Below are 26,692 nucleotides of genomic sequence, written 5' to 3'. Positions count from 1 at the left end.
GCCAAGAGGGATTACTTTGATTGATTACAAACAAAGTTTTCCTGCTTTTTGTTGAAAGTAATAAGTCTTCCATCGCATAAAAGGGAAGTACCTGAGCTCTCCAGCCATTGACATACATACATACATAAGTAGGTACGAGTATCATCATTATGACTAATTACCGAAGGGTTTTCTCAGAAAACATGTGAAAATTCCAGTTAGCAGATCTTTTCGAGAACTTATTTGCCAAATATTATTTAGCAATCAGCGTATACTGATGAAATAAACGCTCTTATGTAATAAATCGTCAGCCTGGAAATCCAACGCAGGATTGCTCTTGCCAACAGGTGCTACTTCGGACTGAGTAGGCAATTGAAAAGTAAAGTCCTCTCTCGTCGAACAAAAGCTAAACTCTATAAGTCGCTCATAATTCCCGTCCTGCTATACGGTGTAGAGACATGGACATTGACAACATCTGATGAGTCGACTTTGCGAGTTTCGAGAAAAAGTTTCTGCGGAAGATTTATGGTCCTTTGCGCATTGGCAACGGCGAATACCGCATTCGATGGAACGATAAGCTGTACGAGATATACGATGACATTGACTTAGTTCAGCGAATTAAAAGGCAGCGGCTACGCTGGCTAGGTCATGTTGTCCGAATGGACGAAAACACTCCAGCTCTGAAAGTATTTCGCACCATACCCGCCGGGGGAGACAGAGGAAGAGGAAGACCTCCACTCCGTTGGAAGGACCAAGTGGAGAAGGACTTGACTTCGCTTGGAATATCCAATTGGCGCCACGTAGCGAAAAGAAGAAACGACTGGCGCGCTGTTGTTAACTCGGCTATAATCGCGTAAGCGGTGTCTACGCCAATTAAGAAGAAGAAGATGTAATAAATCGATATGAATAAATAATTCAGACGTTTGTTTTATGTTTATCGAACCTTATCAAATAGGCCTTCATAAAATTTATAACAATTTTGGATATTATAAATGGCAATACGATACCATAATTGGTGGTACGCGTGTATACTCGAACGTATTGAAGTCCATAAAGTCCATAAATCTTAAGCAAATAGTTTGTTTGACACACATAAATATAGTATGTCTAGTAAAGTGATTTCTTCGGGGAACGGGTGGCCAACAATAAAAAGATATTACGTCGCGAATAACTTTCCATGAATTCTTTCTTTATCTGTCTTTTGAAGTTTGCAGTTTTATTTCTTGACTAAACTATTTACACTGTGTAACATAATTTTGGGAGTGAAGTATAGAGTCTTAAGAAGAATAAATCGAGGTTCCTTACTTTTTTTAAGAAAAACCACTGAATCTATAAACTTAATGGGGAATGTTTATTAGCATTAGAAAGAACATTTTTCACATTCGATTGGTAACTGGCGAATAACACCCGTGATGTTTTGCTCCAAGGTCTGAATCGAAGCGGAATTATCCGCATAAACTTTAGACTTTAGATATCCCCACAGAAAAAAGTCTAACGGTGTGATATTTCACGAATTTAGTGACCAATCGATCGGCCCAGAACGTGAAATTATCTGCTCACCGAAGTGTTCTCTCAATAAGTCCATTGTTTTGTTAAGCCAAATGTCACGCGCTTCAATTTCAGTCACCAAATAGTCGGTTAGAATGGTGCAGTAACGGTCGCCATTGACGGTTACGTTATCACCGGCTTCATTTTTGAAGAAATATGGACCGATGATTCCACCTGCACACAAACCACACTAAACCGTAGTTTTTTCTTCCCATTGATCCAGAAAGGGGCCACATCGCAGAACAGAATTTGTCTCGAAAACGTCGGATATTCTTGGAACTTTCCAAGAGCACATTCTGCAACTTCTTCAGTGAAACACAACGGCCATGATATTATTCTATCCAGCTGCTGTAATGATTTGATGGGAGTTTCCTGTGAAGGTGTTATACCGCTTCATTTCTGCGAAAAAGGAGTTAAAACTGGAGCAAAAGTGTACCAGCAGGACGTTTTAAAAGGGGTGGATACGCAATTAAGCAATACGATGGATGACGGCGGAGAATAGAGTACAAGGTGTGTTCCAAAGTAAAGAGGACTTTTTGAATCTAGCGCCTTCCTGGTGGCGCCATCTACATATATGTCGACTGGTGCGTTAGAATCTGCTATCTTTATCGATTGTCCAGTGAGAATTTCATGACATTTCATCGATTGGAAGTGAAGTTATTGCGTTTTAAGTGTCAGTATGTTTGTGTTATCGATGCGAAAATGAGCTTCGAACAAAGAGCCAACATTAAGTTTTGTTTTAAAATTGGTAAAACTTTTACCGAAACGTTTCAATTGATGAAACAAGTTTATGGCGATGATTGCCTATCCCGTAGCAGAGTGAACGAGTGGTTTCAACGTTTTCAAAGTGGTCGTGGGGACATAAATGACAATCAACATGTGGGCCAATCAAAATCCGTGTGTTCACCGGAAATTCCATCGAAACTGTGCGTGAATTCATCAAAAATCAGCCGAAATCATGATTGAAATTCATGGAAATGGAACATTTTGGCTTACGAAAGGTGTGTTATGCAGACGTAGAGGCCATTCAAAAGGCTTGCACCGGCATACTGGCGGCCATACCGTCCAACGAGCTAAAACACTCGTTCGACATGCTTTTGGACCGTGCAAAAAGCTGTATTGAAGCAGAAGCAGACTATTTTGAATAAAATAAATTGATTTTGCCGAAAAAAACATTTTTCTTTTTTTTTAAGTCCTGTTTAATTTGGAACTCTCCTTGTATATTAAGTTTGCCAAGAAGTTTATAACTGCCAGTAGGAAACGTCGGGGACCATATACATATATAAATTTATGTACATATACCTAAGTGATCAGTCTGACGAGCAATTATCCGTCTGAAAAACAACAAAGCGGCGAGGGCCGATGGATTGCCGGCCAGGCTACTCAAATACGGGAGCATTAGCTTTTTTGTTGAATATGGACGGACGAAAGCATGCCAGACGATTAGAATTTAAGTGTGCTCTGCCTAATCCACAAAAAGAGAGACGGGCGTATAATGTTCTATCGAGCGTATTGTGAAATATGAGTAGATATTATTTAAGATATTTCTCCAGACTGGATAATGAAGCGAAGCAAATATGTCAGGTTGTGAACGAAGGCAAGACTAAATATGTATCTCTTGTCATCAAACAAATAGTCGTCGCACTCGCGATTTAGCTACCATGTCACTGAGGTATGGATGATGACAACATTTGATGAGTCGACATTACGAGTTTCCGAGAAAATGGTTTTGCGGAAAATTTGTAGTCCTTTGCGCATTGGCAACGACGAATATGGCATTCGATGGAACGACGACATTGACATAGTTCAGTGAATTAAGAAACAGCGGCTACGTTGGCTAGGTTATTCAATACAGTACCCGCCGGGGGAAGCAGAGGAGGAGAAAGACTTTCACTCCGTTGGAAAGACCAGGTGGAGAAGGGCCTGTCTACACTTGTAATCTCTAACTGGCGCCAAAGAAGAATGACTAGAGCGCTGTTGTAAACTCGGTTACAACCGCGTAAGCAGTGGCTACGCCAATAAAGAAGAAGAAGATCAACCTGACGAACCGTATCAATTTAGCCTTGACCGTCTGCCTTTCCGAGGCTAGCCTCTCAATTTTTAGCATATCGACCTAAAGTTATGCACTAATTCTTTTCTCCGTAAAAGGTACTCATTTGTCGGAACCGTCGATATCGAAACTAAAATCAAGTTCTTATACGGAAAGCTTTTAATTTAACAAGATATATTTCCGAAATTTGGCTTGAATTATTATCGAAAGCTTGTACCGCTACCTATAGCATATATCTGTCATATAAACTGACCCATAAAGAATCTTTTGTATTTGTAAAGGGTATTATAGCTTCGGTGCAACCAAAGTTAATGTTTTTTCTTTTTGTTTTAATACTAGGCTTACATAAGCACAAACATAAGCATCTGAGTATATTGAGTATCTTTTCCTATACCTTTCTCCCTTATCTAATCAGTTCTAATTAGTTAGACATCAATAAAATTGGCAACCGGTAAAAATCGCCTGATAAATTTGCACATAAAAATATTAATAAATGGGCTGACCAACCATAATATACCTACCACAAGCACATATGTATTTATATACATGATATATACATAAGTACCTAAATACATACTATATATGCTGTGACATGCCTCCGCCGGTTGCGTTATCAGCACTCAAACACATTTGGCGACTCTAAAACTAACCCGGAAGACGAAGCACCTAAGAAATCTTCGATTAACAAATCGAAATGAAGTTGTATGTATTTATATATGCGCATATATACTTATTTAGGTACAAAATAAAAATAAAAATCGTCAAATTTTTGTATGCTTATAATTTGTTTATTCGTATTTGTGTGTTTGTAAATATATATATAAGGAAATTCTGTTTATGTATGTATGAATGTATGTGTGCATGTTTTGACTTAGGAAGAAAATATACGTACATATGTATATATGATATTTATAACCATGTTTTCGCTTAAAAGATATTGTACATATGTATGCGCTACAAATTTGTTCGCAATTATTACCGATATCTAAATTCGTAAGTACAATTCAAAAGAATAACGGCACAAAACGCGCCACAACACCACTTAGAGTTATGTTCTAGACTCGAACTGAGCGCTACTTAACAAACAAAGAACGTGTAAAACTTAAAACTGGACGATTATCACGATTCCACTGCGTTCTCACGCTCATAGGTTTCTTTCAGTTGCTGATATTCACGTATACGTGTGACGCCGTATTCCTGTAAGTAATAGAAAATAAGTAAAAATTTTATAAAAAAAATTTATAAAATTTAATTTTGAAATTTTTTTTAATAATAAAATTTGGTTTTGAAAAAAAAATATTTTTAATAATAAAATTTAGTTTAAAAAAAAAAAAAATATTTTTAATAATTAAAATTTACTTTTGAAAATTTATAAAATTTAATTTTGAATTTTTTTTTAATAATAAAATTTAATTTTGAGAAAAACTATTTTTTTAATAATAAAATTTAGTTTTGAAAAAAAAAATATTTTTAATAATAAAATTTAATTTTGAAAAAAATATTTTTTTAAATAATAAAATTTAGTTTTGAAAATAAAAACAAAATTTAATAATTAAAATTTAATTTTCTAAATTTATGAAATTTAATTTTGAATTTCTTTTTAATAATAAAATTTAATTTTGAGAAAAAATATTTGTTTTAATAATAAAATTTAATTTTGAAAAAAAAATTATTTTTAAAATTTTAAATTTGATTTGGAAATTTTTTTTATAATAAAATTTAAATTTAAAACATTTTTTTCTTTTGCTCAAATGGCTAAGGGACTAGTAGTTGAGATTTTTTATGGTTTATGATATTTTCAGTCCTTTTGAGTTCTTAAAATTATGGTACCGAAGATTGTCCACCATTTGGTATCAAAAGTTCAGTAAGAACGTTAACTTCGGCTGCATTGAAGCAGTGATACCCTTCACAGGTGCATAAAATGGTGTTATAAAATCTTTGTTAGATTTTGATCGGTTAATTTATATGAAAGCTATATGCTATAGTGGTCCGATCTGAACAATTTGTTCGGGGATAGTAGCTTTGTAATGGAAAATAGTTCTTAGCAAATTTTGAGAAGATTTCTTGCGAAACAAAAAATTGTCCCTTTAAAGACTTGAATCTGATGGGTCCGTTTGTATGGAAGCTAAATGCTGTATTGGTCTGATCTGAACAATTTATTCGGAGATTGCAGCATTGTCTAAGAAAATAATGCATACCAAATTTCGAGAAGATAGCTTGTGAAATAAAAAAGTTTTTCCTACAAGGACTTGATTTTGACCGATCAGTTTGTATGGCAGTTATATGCCATAGTGGTCCGATTTAAATAATTTCTTCGGAAATTACAAAATTTCAGACTGTATAATCATAAAATTTTGGGAACTAGTAGCGTATATATGAGGGACAAGCTCTCGAAGCTCGTTAATTTCGACCCATCAGTTTTATGACAGTTATATACTATAATGGTCCGATATCGGCGGTTCCGACAAATATGTAGCTACTTTGGCAGAAAAGAACGTGTGCAAAATTTCAGACCAATATCTGAAAACCTGAGGAACTAGTAGCGTATATATAGAGGGACATGTCTCTCGAGAGCTCGTTAAGTTGATTACCATATTTATAATTATTATGTACTTTATAGGCTCTCCGACATTTCTTTCTGCGGTTTACAAACTTCGTGGGAAACATAATGTAGCCTGAACAGGGTATACAAATTTCTTATATACATATGTAAGTTTATTAAACCTTGACAGAGAGCAATTCGATTCCTTTTTCTTTATTGCCCAACTAAATTGTCAAAACTAAGCAATCCACCAGACAGATCTAACCCCTTAAATGCATATTCACCACACTCACCCAGTAACCGAACTCGATGGTGGCCAGCGTCATCACCGCACTCCACACGCTCCAGAAGAGATGCGAGAACATGGAAAAGACACGCACCTCAGCATCCATGTCGCTGAGTTCCCGCGCTGTCGGCGTATAACCCGGCAAATCATCATGCAACTTGCGCAAATATGAGCTATAGAAACGCTGACGTTGTTCCGTGCTGGGATAATGTTGTTTGCGGTGGTAATAAAATGGCGCCGCAGGGTTACTATAATCGAAGGTCCATTCTATAAAATGATTGGCAAGATCGAAACCGCGATAATTGTACGCGCAATATTCGAAGTCAATAATTTGTAAATCTGGTTCATCGTCATTACGGATTTGTGTATACTGGGTTTGTAGCTCGTCTTCAGCGCTTATCAGAGAGTCACTATAGATTGTTGCGTTGTTTACAAAATAATAAAAAAATACGATATTTATTAAAAGCAACTTGTTGGCGTAGAAAATATATTGTAAAGTAAATATAGTATATATAAATTATAGTAGTATGATATATGTAGTAAGTCGATATGTATTATTAGGGTGGGTAAAAAAAAAATTTGCAGTTTATACTCAGAAAAATTGGTTGTTAAACCTTTTTTTTTAGACAATTCAATCTGCTAACAAAAAGTATTATAGACATTTTTTTTAATATTTGATACTGGGAATGAATTTTTCTTTCGAATAATAGCGAAAAAGTAGGAAACGGGAGAGCGGAGCACCTTCCTAATGTTATTAAGAGCTCATGCCTGGAGAGATTATTTAAATTAATTTATCAGTGAAAAATGAAATGAAAAATAATCGACTTTTTTACCCACCCTAATGTACATATATATATCTCGTACTAACCTCGCTCCGTTTGTCTTATCGCTGTTGTTGGAATTGGAGTAAAGTATATTGCCCTCTTGCATATCATTGTGGCAGAATAACACTTTGTAGTTGCCCTCGTTGATGACAGATTGCAGCCAAGCCTTTTCTTTGCGGAAATCGAAGCTGCGCACCACATCCACCAGTGGAGTTTGATCGCCCCTGCAAAATGAAAATAAGAAAATTATGATTATGTGTAAAAGAAAACAAAAAAATACATTAACTTCGGTTGCGCTGAAACTGTTATACCCTTCACTGCTGAATTTATTAAAGCATAAAAGGGCATAAAAACATCGTTATACTCATTTCGAGAGGTCAGTTTGTATGGCAGCTATATGCTATAGTGATTCGATTTGAATAATATTTTCGTAGATTATAGCGTTCTTATGGAAAACAATCCATGTCAAATTTCGTAAAGATATTTTGACAAATAAAAAACTTTTCCTTACAAGAACTTGATATGGATCGGTTAGTTTGTATGACAGCTATAGGCTATAGTGGTCCGATATCGGCGATGCCGACAAATGAGTTGCTAATTGGAAATGAAAAGAAGTATACAACGTTTCAGATCGATATCTCAAAAGTTACAGGAGATCAGTTTCTAAACGAGTGTTGCCACCTATCTTTTATATAAAAAGTTTTTTAACAAGCTTGCTTTCGTACCTCGCAGTGATGATAAAACTCAGGAGATCAGTTTATTCGGTATATGAAGGAATTTCTAAACGAGAGTTGCCACCTGTCTTTCATATAAAAAGTTTTTTAATAAGCTTGTTTTTATATCTCGTAGGGATGACGAAAACAGGAAATAACTTTATTCGGTTTAGAAAAAATTTCTAAACTAGAGTTGCCACCTATTTTTTTATAAAAAGTTTTCCAACAAGCTTGTTCTCGTACCACGTATTGATGATAAAGTTAAAGGATATCAGTTTATTCGGTTTATGCAGCAATTTCTAAACGAGAGTTGCCACCTATCTTTTTTTATAAAAACTTTTTCAAGCAAGCTTGTTTTCGTGCTACGTAGTGTTGATAAAACCACAGGAAATCAGTTTATTCGGTTTATGAAGAATTTCTAATTAAGAGTTGCCACCTATCTTTTATATAAAAAGGTTTTCAACAAGCTGAAACTTTAAAAATCCTTCATACCTTAATGAAATATTTTTAAAAAATTTTGTTGAACTTGATGGTTTTAAAAAATCAATAAAAAAATACAAATCAAATGATTTACTAAAAAAATTGAGGTTATTTTCAAAATTATTATAAGGTTATGAGAAAGGAGCATTTGATGATTCCTTATTCTCATCATGTACTTTTTATATCTTCACTTTCTATTCACATTTGTTTTCGAAAATCTTCTTCAACAGACATTACAAAGGCTTAATTCGTGTTTTCCTTTAGTTCTAAGATTCTCATCCATCTTGACCAAGTAAAAAAAACCCAGGCATCTAAAAATCATCGTGGCTCCTGAGAATTACTCTCTCGCCGCTTTTACTTCATAGCTCTGCAGTCACTTTCTTGAAACAGAAGTTATTTGAAAGCACAGAAGTTCTTTTTTCTGAAATTTGAATAGTGAAGATCACGCGCCCTACTTTATCGGGTATTAGGGGGGTATACATATTAGAAATACCTAAATTTTATTAAAAGAAATTACATTGCTTATTTTTCTGATCAAGTTAGACTTATGGAACATCTTTTGGTCACTAGGCCTCAGCCTTCTACAATTCAAGATCGATTGACATATCTAAAAAAAATTCGTAAATACTTTTATCTGACGGTGACAACCCTGGCGGCGTTTGATAAGAACGTTCAAGAGAACACATAAAGAGGTTGTAAACTCTTTATAGCAATAAAATGGAGAGTGTAAACTCTTTCTCGACGCTTGAGAATCTATGACGAGGAATCACGTATTTTTAAACTAATAACTCGCGCTCGGTAGAGCTAAACTACTTTTTTCATCTACATACATTATAATGTTCTTTGTTACTCACCAATCGGTTCGTGACAAAATGCCCTTTAATGTTTTGAGCCAACGGTCCATACAATTCCAGAGCCATTCTGGCTCTTTGGACATTGGTATATCTAATGTGTGTATTTCGGCCATTTTCTCGGCAATTTTCTCCGAAATTTTCGGCACCGCTAATTCACGTGTAAGTAAAGCGCGAGCCTGTAGATGTCAAGGATATTATAAAAAATATATTTTTATATCGTAATATTTTTAAAACGAAGTAGATCCAAGTTTCCAAAATAACTTACGTTTAAGTATTGCTCGAGTCGGCCGCCAGGGAATATGCCATATAGTTTTGGACCGAAATTCCTTTCGCTCAGCAATGCGAAGACAACGGATTCGGTGATGATGCCACCCAAGGCATCATCCTCCTCGCCATGTACTTCACCATAAATGCGAAGTAAAACCTGAAACGAAATTCAAATTATTTCGATAAATGTAGTATTTTTTGAAAGCTTTGGTTGATAGTTGTAGAAAATTGCGGTATAGCAGGTGAGATACTTTATTCTAATCGAAGCTGAGCTGCTTTACACGGTTAATGTAATGCCTTACTCGCAAGCAACGTTCTCGCTAAAGCTCTAGCTATCTCCTTTAGGTAAGACTGTTCATAAGAGACTAAGCCATATCACTTACCTCATTCGGCTCACTATTCGACTTTCGTCGAACAACTAAAGGTAACTGTTCCTCATTATTGTTTTCACCGGTTGTGTAGTCGCTACTTTCACCGTTCAATCGGAGATAGTCCTCACTGCCCTGTGGTGCTGTGGAATTTTGTGTGATAAACTGTGAGTTATTGTCAGTCGTCGGTAAACTGACGTAATATAGAAAGTTCGACAAGCCGCCACTGTGAAAAAGGGGATTTTTTTTAGATTTATAGCTTTCAGAACGATAAATATGTATATGTATATCTATACATGTATATGTTCTTAATACATTAATTTGCGGTTTAGTTCGAAAAACTCACTTGATCTTTTTGACAATAATATCAGCCGGGCTGATCGTTTTCCAGCGGCCAGTCAAGTAGTCGCGACACAAACGCGCAGCAACCTCGCGAATTTCCTCTAGAGAAGCCTGTAATTAGTTAAATATATATATATATGAATAAACAACGTACTTATTAATAACTTAATTACTTAAAAAGGTTTAGTGGAATTAAGGCAAATTTAGTGGAATTATGGTATTTGTTTGGAGATAAGCAAAACTCCATGCGAGGTGATGAAATTATTATTAGATATAAGCAAACTCGTTTGTTAATTTATATAACGGCTGTTGGGAAACGGCTATTGAAGGGAGTTAGGTTATATGAGGAGCTGTATTCCTATGAAACAGAAATTGCAATTTCAGGGCTTAACTCAATCCTAGAAAGCATGTAAATCAAAAGATCTAAACGGTTGTAGTTGAAGTTCTTAGATGACGTTTGCGAAATTCTCAGATTTTGTAAGATATCATCCAAGATTCCAATGAACTCCTTATAGATCAATACAATATTAAGGAACATTCCTAAATGAGCTATTAGAAAGAGGGTTTTTGATTTCAGGGTTTAACTTAGTGCTAGTAAGCAAGTGAATCAAAAAGCTTGTAGTTGAAATTCTTAGATGACAAATTCTCAGATTTCGTAGGATGTCATCCAAGGTTCCAATGAATTCCTTAAAGATCGCTCCACTTTTGGATTTCTGAAGCCATATTTGCGATCTTTTCTGAGAAATTATTATTGAGAACCATCCAACTGCACCTAAATTATATGTTCTCCATTAAAACTTTCACTATAGGCATATTACTACGAACACCTCACTTACTTTTACGTTTCTCTTGGAAATGCATCTTAAACATTTCTGTAGATAACAGAAATTGCTAGATAGATAAATAGAAATAAATTGATGCTTGTCCTTCGACCTAAGGTCTATTGCGACCTCCCTTTTGTCCCACATACTCACATAAGCCTAACACCCTGATGAATTTCAGCATCCTGCTGGGCATTATTGGGGTGATGTGATCTTTATTCGGATATATAGACCCAAGGGCCTTGATCCTGGATCTGTAGACTGTTATGCAGTCTAGAATGAGATCCTCGGGAGTTTCCGGCTTCATGTCGCAAGACCAGCAGTTTTCACAAGAGACTATACCCATGTTAAATAGGTACTACTTAAGCTCGCAATTCCCAATGTAAAATGTCATCAGTAGCCGGAATTTGTCTCTGTGGACAACGTCTGATGTGTCGACGTTACGATTTTTCGAGAGAAAGGTTCTGCGGAATATTTATGGTCTTTTGCGTGTTGGCCACGGCGAATATCACGAGGAGATTGACACAGTTCAGCGAATTAAAAGACGGCAGCTACGCTGGCTAGGTCATGTCGTCCGAATGGACGAAAACACTCTGATAATATTCGAAGCAGTACCCGCCGGGGGAAGAGGAAGACCTCCACTCCGTTGGAAAGACCAGGTGAAGAAGGACCTGGCTTCGTAGGAATTTTCAATTGTTCGTTCCCGACTAGCAACCAAAAAAGTTAAAGCTTTCAGACCTGCAGGTGGAAGTTAGTTAAATAGAGTTTCGTCTGTTGGTCTATACAAAGTAATTATCTTTATAAATTCGTCGTAGCTTTTACTTTGCGAAAATATTCTAATCTTATTCAGAAGTTGAAGCTTTCCGAGCCGAAGGTTGGAATTCGCTTCGATAGAGCACTAAAAAATTTGTCAGAGCTTTTACTTTCCGAAAATATTTCAAACTTGTTCAGCAGCTGAAGCTTTTAGACCCGAAGGTAGCAATTCTCCTAGACAGAGCTTCGTTTCTATGCCTATAGAACAGTAATTAGCATGAAAAAATTTTATCTGAGCTTGGAAGGTTGGAATTCGCTTCGATAGAGCACTAAAAAATTTGTCAGAGCTTTTACTTTCCGAAAATATTTCAAACTTGTTCAGCAGCTTTTAGACCCGAAGGTAGCAATTCTCCTTAACGGAGCTTCGTTTCTATGCCTATAGAACAGTAATTAGCATGAAAAAATTTTATCTGAGCGTGGAAGGTTGGAATTCGCTTCGATAGAGCACTAAAAAATTTGTCAGAGCTTTTACTTTCCGAAAATATTTCAAACTTGTTCAGCAGCTGAAGCTTTTAGACCCGAAGATAGCAATTCTCCTAGACAGAGCTTCGTTTCTATGCCTATAGAACAGTAATTAGCATGAAAAAATTTTATCTGAGCTTTTACTTCGCGAAAAACATTCTAAATTTACTCGAAAATTTTAAGATGTCAGTGATTCAGATTCAAACTCTCGAATATCAGTTAGGCACTTAATCCATTATTTCGAAAAGGAATATTGACTTTAAAAATCTATAACTAGTTAAAAGCTTCATTCTTCGCACAATCTTTCAATTTTTTCGCGGAACTATCGTACTTCGTCAAGATCACTTTTATATCGTAAGAAAAGTGATTCTTGATCGTGTATTCAAATCGAATACATTTCTCTTTAAAGCTTTGGACAATTTCAACATTAATAACAAATAAAAAAGAACAAGCAATGAATGGCAAAGTTCGGTTGGAGTCAAACTCTCTTGTCCTGAGTATCAAAAGCGGAGAAATATTTTCAGTTGCTTATGTTAAAGAAAAAGTGGTGCACATGCATTCAATATTAGTTATTTAGTGAAATTGTGAATAAATTACAACCAAACAGCAGTGCAAAAAGCGATATATATAGGGAATGGGGCAATATGTGGATTCGTTTTATATATTTTTAGTGGCAGACTACATTATTATTAGGTAAAGTTAAGTGGGTACCTTATTTAATGTTAAGATATCTTACAGTTTCACCAATATTTCCGTTATGAAGCCAGCTAAAGTTTCGGAGCTTCTCACATTCGACGTCTAGGCGCTTGAGTATAATGAAAAAAATATATATATGCAGATATGGAAAGTTGCAAAATTGATTTGAATCATTATTTTCTGTATAATATCTAATAATTTTCATAATTTTTATATATTATATACACCCCCAGTTATCGTGGTTCTGAGAGTACAAAAACACTAAAAAAAAAGATGTTGATACAGTTTTATTCTAATCTTCTTTCTAAAGATAATAAGGTGTAACATAAAGCAACAAAGTTTGGCTGAAAAACTCAAAAATTACGTAGACAAAAGTATACATACAGGGTCCAGCACTCGAAGTGTAACCAACTTCAGACCACTCACACAGCTGTCGCACAGGAATCAGCTGTTTATAAATTTGCTGAATGACAGTTCGGAGTATTGTTCACAAGTGTACAAAAACGTTTTGCCAAAAGTGAACGCAAAAAAAGTGATCAGCGATGGAATTCAAACGTAATAGTGTGATTGCTTTATATTCAGCTGGAAAATCACAGGCAGCAATTGTTCGTGAGCTCAAACACCTTAATGTGAATAAAGTTTTTGTTTATCGCACCATCACTCGTTACAATGATACTGGTAGCATCGCAAAACGCCATGGAGGTGGTCATCAAAAGACTGCAACGTCACGTGAGATGGTTCGGAAAGTGAAGAAGCGACTTGAGCGAAATCCACGACGAAGTGCCAATCAAATGGCTAAAGAACTGAAAATATCCGACCGCAGCATCCGACGCATATTGAAAAATGAGCTCAAGGTCAAGCAACTTACAAGTTCCAAAATGCCCATGATATCACACCGAAGCAGCAACAAGTAAGACTTGAGAGAGCGAAGCAGTTGCTTCGCTTGGCCGAAAGCGGTCAAATTCCGAACATTGTGTTTTCTGACGAAACAATTTTTCCAATTGAGCAATTCGTAAACTCTCAAAACGATAGGGTTTACTAGACCGACCGTTCATACGAGACTCTAAGTCATCGGTTGGCCACCAGGAGGCAGCACCCGCCACAAATAATGGTTTGGGCCGCTGGCACCGCAGTTGGGCGCTCTCCAATTGTTTTCATCGAGCCTGGCGTCAAAATAAATACGACATATTATCGAGAAAGTGTTCTGGAGCCTGCTTTGAAGCCGTGGGCAAACGAACATTTCGGTCGCAAACCATGGACGTTTCAACAAGACTCAGCACCGTCTGAAAAACTGAAAAACAACGTTCCGAACTTCATTACGACCACACAATGGCTCTCGAATTCACCAGATGCGAATCCAATGGATTATTCCCGCTGGGCCATTTTGGAGAGCAAGGTCCGAAGTGAAAAATACACCAGTCACGAGATGCTGAAGAAAGCCATTGTCCGTGAGTGGGCCAAAATACCGGCAAGTCACATTCGGGCAGCTTGCGATTCGTTTTTTGACCGTCTCAAGGCCATAGTTAAGACAAAAGGTGGTCATATCGAGCAAAAGTGAATTGGTCCTGAATTTATAATTATTTTCACACATTTAAAATAAATAAAAATAATTTTCCAAATCGAATTTATGGCTTTTTTAATTGGTTACACTTCGAGTGCCGGACCCTGTACAGTACAAAGGTCATACTAAAGGTTAATTCATCCTTGTGGTTCCCTACTTTTTTAAAGAAAAACACAGAAACTTGGCCTGAATTGAAGCGGGCTGCTTATTTGTCGGAGCCCTCGATAGCATATACTATGTAGCTGTCATTCAAAACGAACGATCGGAAAAAAGTGCTTGTATGGAAAACTCTTTCATTTGACGAGATATGTTCACGAAATTTACCATGATTGATTATCTAGAGCAATAATGTAATCTCCAAAGAAATTGTTGAGATCAAGTCACTATAGCAGATAGTTGTCATACAAACTGAACGATCAAAATCAATTTCTGTTAAGGAATCTTTCCTACTTTTGAAGGTTATTATAGCTTTAGTGCAAACGAAGTTAACGTTTTTCTCTTATTTGACAATTCTTATTACCAGCTCTCAAAGTAGTACGATTATTCTCTCATTATAATATTTACATATACGCGCATATTTACTGATGACACATATTATTTGCACGCATATGGTAAATAATTAAGTGATTTGAATAGCAATCAGCTTTATTGTTATTAATAATTGATAAGGGCTCCGATTGCAATGCTCATATTTATAGTAAATATTTACCGCAACCAAAGTAAATGAGAGATAACAACTCTAATTAAGTAATACATAGTAAATAAATAGAAAATTTGAATTGTTTATACTAATCACCGTATAATCGTTTCAAAGTTTCTATTTATGAGTACTCTCACTACACAACAAAACTGAAGCAGAAATTTGCGACTGATGCGACGTTTACGACTTTTGAGTTTAAAAAAATTTTACATCACGTGCAGCTATTTTTGTCCTTTTAGTAAAATTTAGTAAGTAAAATCCTAGATGTTGGGACATTTTTCCTATCAAATTTCGTGAAGAAAGCTCTTCAAAAAAAAAATTTAGCAAGAAACAGCCTCTAACATCACAGTCGTAAAATGTTTGTAAACTAGTGTTATCATAATCAAGTCTAAGTAAACGCATATCACGTGAATGAATCAATGGAAAATTGTATCCATAATTTTGTTAGTAAGCACGAAAGCACTTTAGACGCAGTAGGAACTTGGTAGTAAACGAGCTAGTGAAATCTTAGCAAATTATCGAACAGTTCATATTATACCAACCGATCAAATTGGATCCGGATCCAATTTAATTAAGTGCGTAACTTAAATCGATAAAAAAAGTCGTAAAATTGTAGAACCTTTTTTTTTATTTTGGTGTGAATTTTGATCTTCACATATATTGGTTGTCAAAAAAGTCTTGCGGTATTTTCGCTAGTTGGCGCTGAAAGCCCGTAGTTCTAGTTTTATTCGTCGCATCGGGTCATGCTATACCTTTTTGGAAAGCTCATTTCACGCGCAAATCACGTGTTTGATTGATTGTCGTTTCTTTTAAGTCGTTCGTGAGTTATAGCGTCGCAAACATGGAGCAAAATAAAGAGAAAATACGGCATATTTTACAGTACTACTACGATAAAGGCAAAAATGCATCTCATGCCGCCAATAAAATTTGTGCAGTTTATGGACCCGATACAGTTTCCATTTCCACCGCACAACGATGGTTTCAACGTTTTCGTTCTGATGTAGAGGTGGTCGAAGATGCGCCACGCTCCGGAAGGCCTGTCGTCGAAAATTGCGATAAAATCGCTGAATTGGTCGAAAGAGACCGGCATAGTAGCAGCCGTAGCATCGGTCAAGAGCTGGGCATGAGTCATCAAAAATTCATTTCAATTTCAATTAAAAAAAAAAAAATTCAATAAAAATACCGCAAGACTTTTTTGACAACCCATTATAACATTTAGTATGTGTTTGACAGCTGCTTGTTTAGGATGTGAAAAATTTCGACGATTTTTACCAACAAGTTTGCTTGAAATTTTGCATCCTAAACACTAATGATTATTTTGATGTGACAGTTGGCACAGATGTCACTGACAGTCATGGCAATATAGAAAAAAAAATATTTCGACGAATGGGTTTTCCCGGGAAATTGAAATAAAAAACTCTTATAATTTTTTGGCGCACAGTAGTAGTTCGATACAACGTTGATACACTAATTACAGCATACCCTGTATAACGATTGTCCTTTGCTTCCTCTTCATTCGACAAAATTTCTTCCCAACGAGCATTCTTTCGAGACTTGGTAACAGGAAATAGTCGCTGGGGGCCAGATCTGGAGATTACGGTGGATGCGAAAGCAATTCGAAGGCCAGTTCATGGATTTTTGTCATAGTTTGCTCTGACTTCTGACATGGTGCATTGTTTTCGTGAAACTGGAAAAACTTTATTTTTCTTCAAATGCACCGTTTTGCGCCGATTTCGTCCTTCAAACGATTCAATAACGCTATGCAATAGTCGCTGTTGATGGTCCTTCCTTTTTCAAGGGAGTTAATAAAAATTATTCCATGCGCATCCAAAAACTACAAACGCCACAACCTGCCCAGCTGCCTGTTTCGCTTTTCCCCGCTTTGGAGTGGTTTCATCGTGTATATCGTTCCCGACTATCATCCAAGAAAGTTGTATATTTCATATCTGCAGGTTGGAGTTAGCTTAGATAGAGTTTCGTCTATTGTTTATGCAAAGTTATTAGCATTAAAAACTCGTGGTAACTTTTACTTTTCGAAAATATTCTCATCTTGTTCAGAAGTTCAAGTTTTTAGAGCCGAATGTTGGAGTTCGCTTCGATAGAGCTTTGTCTGTTAGCCTATACTATATATATAGTATATATATGACTGTCAATTGGATTTCGGAGTGAAATGAAGGAGCCATGTTTCATCCATTGTCACATATCGACAAAAAAAACTTGGGTTTATTACAATGAATATGTCCAAACACTGCTCCGCATCATCAACTCGTCGTTATTTTTGGCCAAAAGTTGTTTCACGCGGCACCCACTTTGACCCAAATATACGTGAAAGATTTGATCTACACATTCAGTTCGAACATCTTCACTTTACGGTCGTCCAAAATTATTTTGTGGATTTTTTTGATGTTTTCTTCGGTTAAAACGTCTTTTGGGCGTCCACTGCGTTCACCGTCTTCGGTGTCCATTTCATCACGTCTAAACTTAGCATACCAATCTTCGATGGTTGATTCTTCAGGGCCAGTGTCCGGAAACTCGTCATAAAGTCAAGTTTTTGCTTCAACTGTATTTTTTCTCTCCAAAAAGCAATATTTTATCAACACGCGGAATTACTTGCATCCATTTTTTTCACAAACACAACAAAAGCTGCTTCACTCAAAATGATATAATTCACAAACCAATGACTCATAAGCTGTCAAATTTATACACGCGCCTTTTGAAGGTTAGAGCAAACTCAACATCATATGGTTTTAATTCTGGTAGCGCCATCTACTTTTCAATTGACCAGGCCAAGCGGCTTTGAAATCACTAAAATTTATTATGGTTTTCATCAAAGTTAGTGAAATAATTCCTTAGCTCTTGTGGCACATTGGCCGCCCATGGCGACTATTAAATATTCCGTTCCCACGTCTACTACTCTAAAAAATGATTAAAGTTTCGGACGTGAGTCGTTTCAATGCGAGACTCGTACCAAAAGATCTGAATATTTTGCCGAAACGACGTCTAGTAAGGGTCGCAGAATAGATACTTGACAAAAGTGGTTTTATGAATATGACGTCAAAACTTTCCAATACAAAAATGAGCCAGTGATCAATTTCAAAGGAACCTTTTTAAAGAAAAAGCACATACATAAACTTCAAATTTAGTGGGGAATGTTTATTATCATTCAAAAAACATTCGACATTTATTTTTTAAAGATTATCTCTTTCAAATGTTGGACGTGACTACAGGGTTTGTCCGGAAAGTAACAGGACTGATTTTCTTCCGCCGCGACTGTACTTCGGAGCGTGCGCGTGCCGACTGGATTCGGTGAAGGGCGTTCCTAGCTAACGAACGAGCGGCTGGTCAGTTGTCTCCGGACACTTGGAGCGTCAGGACAAAGTTCGAAAGTTTTTAAAGAATTGTAACGATTGGTTCAATACATTTTTTTAAATCGACTCAGTCCTATTACTTTCCGGACTATACTATTTAATTCGTAGTAGTTCCTAGCTTTTATCTATTACTTTTCGTGCAAGTGCACACGCCTATAAAATAAAATAAGCTTAGGCTTTACTTTGTCGTTACGTATTTGCCGTTATCAGTTTAACAAACTTGACAGATAGGCTATGCGCCAGAGCATTTCAAGAGGGAAGTAGTCTACTCGTTGAGTGCAAAATACCTGTAGTTGATAAAAACGTAGAAAATATATTCGCTTGGGTCTAAATCTATACATTTACATACATACATGTATATGTATGGCATGTACTGAAAACCTGTTCTCGAATATTTGTTTACAAGTTATTAGACCAGGGTGTCACGTGGCGAGTAACGAGAGTCGTTAATGTAAATAAGTATGTGACTATCAATGTGACTAACAATAGCTCAACCAGAATACAGGCTTGTGCTTAATTATTCTTTTATATATGTATATTTTTTCCAGAAAATCATAATAACTCAAATATACTTGTATGAAAACAAAATGGCATTTCTTTTTGAAAATAGTATGTACATTTTCAAAGGTTTAAGGGGTTTTAAGCATTTGCATGCCAGAAAAAATTCGTTTTTCTTTGAATCTTCTTATCCCAGTAATAAATTAATAAAATAATGCATATTTACAGACTTTATTGTAACGTTTGATTCAAGTAGAGGTACCTTTTTCAATGGGCTTTTTTGACAGATCACGCGTGAGTCGCGTCAAACTGTCAAACTGTCATGTTGTATTTGCTCTGTATTGTGCACACGTAGACCGTGGAGAGTCAGTTCGGCGCCGTTCGCAGCAACTCGGACTGACGTGTGGAACGACTTGACGCATCTTATGTCGAGATCTTAAACTGAAAGCGTACAAAAAGCAGCTGGCGCAAGAACAGAAACTGCCCGACCTTCGCAAGTGATGTCGCTTCACTCTATGGGCTCTTCCAAGAACATTCGACGTTTTCGAGCTTAGTTTCCAGCGATGAGGGTATGTACACAAGCTAAATTCTCACATTTGGGACGAAGAGCAAGAGCTGGCATTTCATCCAGAATCATCGGTCCATATTTCTTCAAAAATGCTATCGCGTCATGATTACCAACTATTTGATATCTGAAATTGAAGCTCGTGATCTTGGCGACATTTGTATATGAAAAGTCTAAGTCTAAGTCTAAGCATCACGCGTGTCATTCGCCAGTTACCAGTCGGAATGCACAAACGAGTCATTGAAAGTTGTACTTAACGGATGGACCATCTGTGACGTAGCCGCGGCCCACATTTGAAGGAGATAATCTTCCAAAAATAGAGCGCAAAGAATGCTCTTTCGAATCATAATAAACATTCCACACTTAATTTGAAGTTTCTGTGTTTTTTTTCTTTAAGAAAGTAGGGAACTTTGAAATGGACCACGCTTTACTTTAATACGTGTAATCGCCAATTAATTTTGAAAAATTTAAGGTATCACAGAAGGTAGCTTGAGGGTAAGGTAACTACCACATTGGGATCTTAAGAAAAAATTATTTTCTTTGACCGTGTATAAATTGGGTTATGAACTTGGAAGGATCGTTAAAGCCAATTGCGGAAATTATATCATTTAAATATCGCGAACCCTTCATTATGGGATTCCTCGACTGTATGCAGCCTTATAGTGTATGCTATGACTCCGGTGAGGAGTTAATTGCCACAATGTGATACTTCCATTTATATGGATTTTGTGTCAGCCTCTATATTGAACCTCAACTTTTTTGCACTTTAGATATTTTGATGTCGAAATTTCTTTTCCAGGTTAGAGCGGATCAGTTTTTTCCGTCGGCTGCCTTGTGGATTCCAATCAAAAATGTTCCGTGTGAGTGTGTCAGACTCGCGTTTTAGAACATGCTCAAGCCAAACCCATTTTTACTTGAGAATACCGGCCCACATGGGTATTTAGTTTAGCGTGACCTGAAAGAAACGGATATGGAACAGAAAATGCTGCAAATATTGCGAAGGTAAAAACTTGCAGCTTCTGGATGTCGAGGGCTACGAAATTACATGTTTTCTAGCAGTATATGCATTAGAAGTGTGGACTTAATACTGCAATCGAATATGTTTATCAAGTCGAAAAGTGATCTCTCATGGTTTATTATATAAGGTAACTATTCAAAAGAAATCCCCTATCAAAATGCCTATAAACTCTTCTTGATCGCTAAGTATTATTCCAACATTTTCATCGACTATTAAACCACTTAAAAATTGGCACCGCAGGAGGCTTATTACTAAGTTAGTTACATACCAGCTGCTTGAGTTGTACGCAAATATATCATGAGGAGTGTTTCAAGAGCCTTTTCTTGATAAGATCACAAGAACTTAAATAAGTCGTAAAAAAATTAAAAACCAATAATAAAAATTAAGTAATTTACTTTATTTTTGGTTATAATAAAACATTCTTTCGCTATAGATAAAGAATTTCATCACAAGAACCTGCTAATGAACTCGATATAACTGGCACACGCAATTATTTGCCTTTGATAAGAGTTCAAGTTGATTGTCCAACTTCTTACATATTTATGGGTGTACTTACTGGAGTAATTTGAAACCAATAAAGAATTTTAACTTTGGTTGCACCGAAGCTATAATACCCTTCACAAACATAAATCTTCCTTACAGGAACTTGACTTTGATCAGCCAGTTTGTATAGTTAGAGTGATTCCATCGGAACAATTTCTTCGGAAATTGCACCGTCGCCTTGGAACATAACTCATACCGATTTCGTAAAGGTTTCGCGTCAAATGAAGAAGTTTTCCTTATTTGATTTCGATAGTTCAGCTATATGCTTTAGTGATTCCGACAAATGAGCAGCTTCTTTATTTGGAAGAGAAGGTTTCAAGTCACATGGAAGATAGATAGATTCCTGAAGAGAACCAAACGTGAGCAAAATACAGACAGAAAGGCATGGCTAAATCGACTTAGCTCGTCATGCTCTGGTTTGCGACGTTTTCTTCTGGATTATCAACACCAAATATACCCTTTTCAGGCTATAAAAATTCTTGAATGCTGTTGGAAACTAAACTTTTGAGGAAACACGCGCACTTGTTCTAAATAATCAATTGTGATAATCTCATTGAACCTCTTGATACGACTACATAAGAAGTAATACGTCAAAGGCGCCTCTATGCACGCACTTTTGAACCACCGGGTGCGAAAATTTAAGTATGTAAATCATAATTAACACTAGATTAGATTAAAACTCATAAAGTGCTTATCACAAAGTTAGGTTAGGCCACAGTGACAACAAAAAATTTAGAAAAAATAAATAGTCTCGGAATTTTTAGAAAAATCATTCAAGAAACTAGCGCTTACTTTTATTCACATAGAGGTTCTCTAAGATTTTTGCATGATTAAAGTCTAAAGTCTATGCGGACAATCCCGCTTCGACTCAGGCCGTGGAGTAAAACATCACGCGTGTTATTTGCCAGTTTCCAGTCGATATCCTCGAACGAGTCATTGAAAATTGGACTTAACGGATAGACCATGTGAGATAATCTTCCAAAAATATACGCCAAGTAATGTTCTTTGAAATGATATCCGATGGATATGTGGATGGGACGGAGTCGTTGGAGAAGTGACACAGTGAGCTTTTTCACCGAGATCGAAGCTCACGATCAAGGTTGGAGGAGGAATCTTCTGTAGGGAGCTCTCAAGCACCTCTTGTTTCCGACTGCCAGTCCACTGTCTTTCAAGCAGATGTGGCAGCTATTAAGGTAGCAGCAGAAGTACTTCAAAGAAGTGCGGCTTCTTTTAGGGAGTTATGCATTCATTCCGATTGCTATACAGGCGTAACCAAGGAGTACATGAACTCACTATCTGTAGCATCAAGCTACTTCCAAACTGAACTTGTCTTGGGTGTCTGACCACAGCGGAATCATCGGAAACTGTAAAGCTGTTGAGCTCGCTACAAAATCCAAAGCCCACTAGAATTGGAATGAGCTGTAGGTCCATTGTATTCGGACGCTGGATTTATGGGCCTCGCGCAAGCTCAGTAAGAGCTGGTCGATAGCCTGCTGGCCCAGAGTGGAACGCAAAAGGTTCCTGGAGCTACTAACTCATAACAAGTTTCACATGGCCGCAATCATAGGTGTCCTAACTGCACAGTGTCCCATTGGCACTCACACGATGAGGCTAAAGATTTTGAAGGTAGCAACTTGTGAATGTTCAGTTTTCACCAGACTAAGGTTGAAGCGTTTTGGTTGCCATACTTTCTACGAACCCGGTGAATTGGCTGGAGTAGATATTGGTGGCTCTATGTGTTTTGCAGATATGACGGTAGTCTAAATTCGTACTTCGGAGTTCTGGGCCTTTATACATAATGTAGGCAATAGATCGGGTTGATTTACAGGGAGCCAAAAAAACTGAAATATTGCGTTTGCGTGAAATGTTTTGCGAGCCATTCTAAACAACTTTGCCTAAGCGACTGTGCGTCAAGTTTTGAGCCAGCGATTCTTAAAGCGAAATTTAAAAAGTAGGAATGATCGGTTAAATGCGAGATATGTAGCATAGTTGTCCGAACCGATCGCTCTAATAGGTATTGGAGTAGATTTGATTTGAATCTTTTTACAGAATAGAAAAATTATTCAAAAATTTATATTTTTGGTTTGGTAACTTTTTACATTTTTTACATAAAAACTGTCATTTTTTAAATTACAGTTTTTTTTTTATTATTTTTATTTTTTTAATAATAGCAGTCTTAATTATAATATTTAATTATTTATTTGTAAGTTAGATACAGCTACTTAAAAAAACATACTTAACATTATTAAATTTTTTTTATTGTTGTATTTTTTTATTTAATAATAGCAAAATTATTTAAAATATTTCATTATTTTTTTAATTAATTATTTATTTATTAAAAAGTATTATTTGAATACAGTTAATTAGAAAAATTTTCAAGAAAATATATGAATAACATAAATAATATAGTTTTAGTTATTAAAAAATTCATTGTTTACATACAGTAATAAAAATTTACATAAAACATATTATACCTTTTTATTATCGTTATTAATTTAATAATAGCGGAATTATTTACAATTTTAATAATGCAACATTTTATATGTTATGCAAATTGCTAATGATTTATGCAAATTTTTTCTGATTATCTGCACGTAAACAAACAACAATTGTTTTTGCTTTTCACACATGCGACGTCACTTATTAAAATTCGATGTCGAAACGTCAAAAACAAAGTTAAAAATAAATAAACAAATCACGCACCTGCCACCTAACAACTAAGTAAACTTGATCAAGCGATAGCTAGAATATTGGGCGCACCACCTTTACCCGTTGTGTGCGATGAGGTGATTCTACGATAATCTTTAATTTTTTCTTATGCTTGTATGCATGTTTGTGGTATTTTTCATGTTTTTTTATTGTTTTGTTTTCATGCTTTTTTCATTGTTTTTTTCATATTTTTTGTTTCTATGCTTATTTTTTATGACAAATTCACTTACCGTTTGTAGGTTCGACATTGAGAATCGGCACTGCTATTTCCCCGGTGTTATACAGTGTTACGTTTGACACTTGGTAACTGCGCTGGATTAAAAAACTAACGCACACACACACAAAAAACGGCAAATCACCCTTACAACACACAATGTAATTGAAGTATATTTTCTTCGTTTTAAAATTTATTTGTGCACGTTATTTTGCTTGTTAATCACGAAGTGAGTTGGGAACACAACAGCTGTACCCGTGTGTATGTATGTAAGGGGCTATAATTTCAATAATTCACGAGAAAAAGGCTGCAATTATAGCTGCGATAATAAGTTGTTGTTGTTAATTTTAGTTTTTTGTTTGTTTCAATAGATATTTATAGACGATATTTGTCTATTTGTCTGTGCACCACATATGGGCGATGAAATAGAAAATGGAAGAAAAATAATAGGCACACACGAACAAGAAACTGTAATGAGCAATTGTTTTAGTTTATATTCATGTCTTCACTAGTATGTATAAATTTTTATTTTATATGTTTTAAAATTTTTTCTTTTTGTTATTCTTTTTTCCGCTGTCTGTAAATTTGTCTTAAACCCTCGGTTATGTATTTTTTAAAAACACGTTAATTCAAGTGTTGTTTTGCGCAGCTAAAAAATATAACAAATGCACTTTGTTCACAGCTCGTGAGCAACTGACTGTCGGATCCAGGCGTATCGCGTTTTGGTTAGTGGCGAGCACGGCATTTGAATAGAGTGGTTATTTTTTGGCTTATCTTGGCTCCTAGCGCAGTTCGTTGCTTATCGCCAGCATTCTCAATTCTTCCGGTTTTACTCGTTTTATTGCTCACAGCGTTTTGAACGCTTGCTAGAGGACATTGACTAAATTATCGTTAATTACGCTGCTTATTTCATTATGAGTTGGTATTTCTGCAACGCACATACATGTAAGTATGTGTGTATATAATGTGATTTACCTGTGTAAATACGCAATTCCTTCACCTTTTGGCTCTCTCAATAATTGTTTTTTTACTTGTGCTCTTAACTTTTCACACGACGGCGCTGGTGAGTGATCGCTAGACAGGTAGAGCAAGCAATTGTTAATAAATCGCGAATAGCGTATGCTCTTTGGTACTATCAACGGTATCTCTTAATTACTACGATAACTTGGCGCTCTTAAAAACTTCAGTGGCAATTGTTGTATGCATATTTCATTAGAAGAAAAGAACCGAAATCAGGTCATTTGCAAAAAAAAACGTGCGAGTCAGCTAACAAATATGTTTATATCGTTTATATCTGCAAATACCACTGTGTGATTATGTTTGTAAGCACAAGTTGCAAAAGAAATGCATTTACCTGCGCTCTTACTCCGTCTTCATAAACTATATAGCTGCCAAATGGTACTCTAGCAGCCATTATGCGGTGTTGGTTCTTGTTGAAGCTTGGTTAATTGAACCTTTGGTGGTCGGGTTGATAGCAGAGTCAGCTAGGCTGTCGACTTAGAAACCAACGAGCATTGGTATATGATGAAGTTTTAAGCTCTTGCGTATACAATATTTATCAACTTTCTTCGACCAAGATTTATACCAATGTCCCTTCAAAAAATAGGCAATTAATCCATCTTAGTAGCTGCGGTGCTCGCTAGTAGTATAATCATAACATTCAATACATACATATGTATGTATGTATGTAGTATGTACTTACGTGGTTCAGCATATGCATCTTTAGACAATTGATGGATTTTTATCAAAAGCTCCACCTAAAATCAGATCTTGCTTTGGATAAATTTAGAACCCAAAATGCTAATAGATTAATATCGTTCATGATAAGTAAATAACCATTAACATTCAACCTTTCTTCCAGTTTTCTCACGAGAAATGTTTCACTCTCTTCACACTTCTGCATTATATGTGGTCAATAGTCGTTTTAAACCTTTAAATAATGATTTTGGCTCTGACATACATAATTAAAGCTTGAAAGATATTAGGAAAATTAGATTTAGATCAGCTACTACTGCCTCAGGGAAGATTATATTTCTCCAACATATTTTGATAGGTTAGGTTAGTCTGGTAGTTTAATAAGCCAGACTAATTTTGGTCCGTAACGATACCAGATTGAGTGTCGTCACGTAGTCCATGAAGAATAGTCATACTTTCAGATACCAGCTTTTCAAGCGAATTTTAACATGTTCCGTGGCCTCACTAACGATGATCATACACGCAAATGTTTAAAGCGTTGCTTTGCCGATGCGGGACATGTGCACAAAAAGTGCAGTAGAAGCTTCTGGTTAGATCTTTCTATCGCGTTTTCCTCCCTTGCCATGTTCCTGTCTAGATTGTCGTATGAACCATACATGGGTTTACCAATGACCTCTATAACTCGATAACTGTATGTGACAACTTAACTAATCCTTACCATCCTATTGGGGATTAGGTACCCCTTACAACAAGAACACTGCCGCCCAGAGGAAGTG

At 36.1% G+C, this 26,692-nt stretch overlaps 1 protein-coding gene across 2 annotated transcripts; it reads right to left on the bottom strand.

The window, feature by feature from the left end:
- Positions 1-4,340: 4,340 nt before the first annotated feature.
- Positions 4,341-24,945, bottom strand: LOC126753990 (choline/ethanolamine kinase). 2 transcript variants are annotated; one of them, XM_050465806.1, is made up of 9 exons: positions 24,238-24,945; positions 13,086-13,154; positions 10,258-10,364; positions 9,927-10,137; positions 9,542-9,700; positions 9,277-9,452; positions 7,274-7,453; positions 6,413-6,815; positions 4,341-4,774 (listed from the first exon to the last, which is right to left on the bottom strand). In XM_050465806.1, exons 1-9 carry the CDS (start codon positions 24,253-24,255, stop codon positions 4,697-4,699), a joined length of 1,401 nt encoding a protein of 466 aa, XP_050321763.1. In that variant the 5' UTR covers positions 24,256-24,945; the 3' UTR covers positions 4,341-4,696. The 2 variants fall into 2 exon arrangements, with proteins under 2 accessions (XP_050321763.1, XP_050321764.1); XM_050465807.1 differs by lacking the exon at positions 13,086-13,154 and having other exon boundaries at positions 24,238-24,943.
- Between the last annotated feature and the right edge of the window lie 1,747 nt (positions 24,946-26,692).

This window comes from Bactrocera neohumeralis, chromosome 3 (genome assembly GCF_024586455.1).
Source record: "Bactrocera neohumeralis isolate Rockhampton chromosome 3, APGP_CSIRO_Bneo_wtdbg2-racon-allhic-juicebox.fasta_v2, whole genome shotgun sequence".
NCBI classification, from domain to species: domain Eukaryota; kingdom Metazoa; phylum Arthropoda; class Insecta; order Diptera; family Tephritidae; genus Bactrocera; species Bactrocera neohumeralis.
Note: the sequence above shows the minus strand (reverse complement) of the source record. Positions and strands in the feature narration are given on the sequence as shown.

Excerpts from the sequence above, each read along its gene's own strand:
- LOC126753990 (XM_050465806.1), bottom strand. Across the intron at positions 10,365-13,085 it reads ACGGAAATATTGGTGAAACT|GCTTCTCTAGAGGAAATTCG; the intron begins GTAAGATATCTT and ends AACTAATTACAG. Across the intron at positions 7,454-9,276 it reads ATTTTGTCACGAACCGATTG|GGGCGATCAAACTCCACTGG; the intron begins GTGAGTAACAAA and ends TTCATTTTGCAG.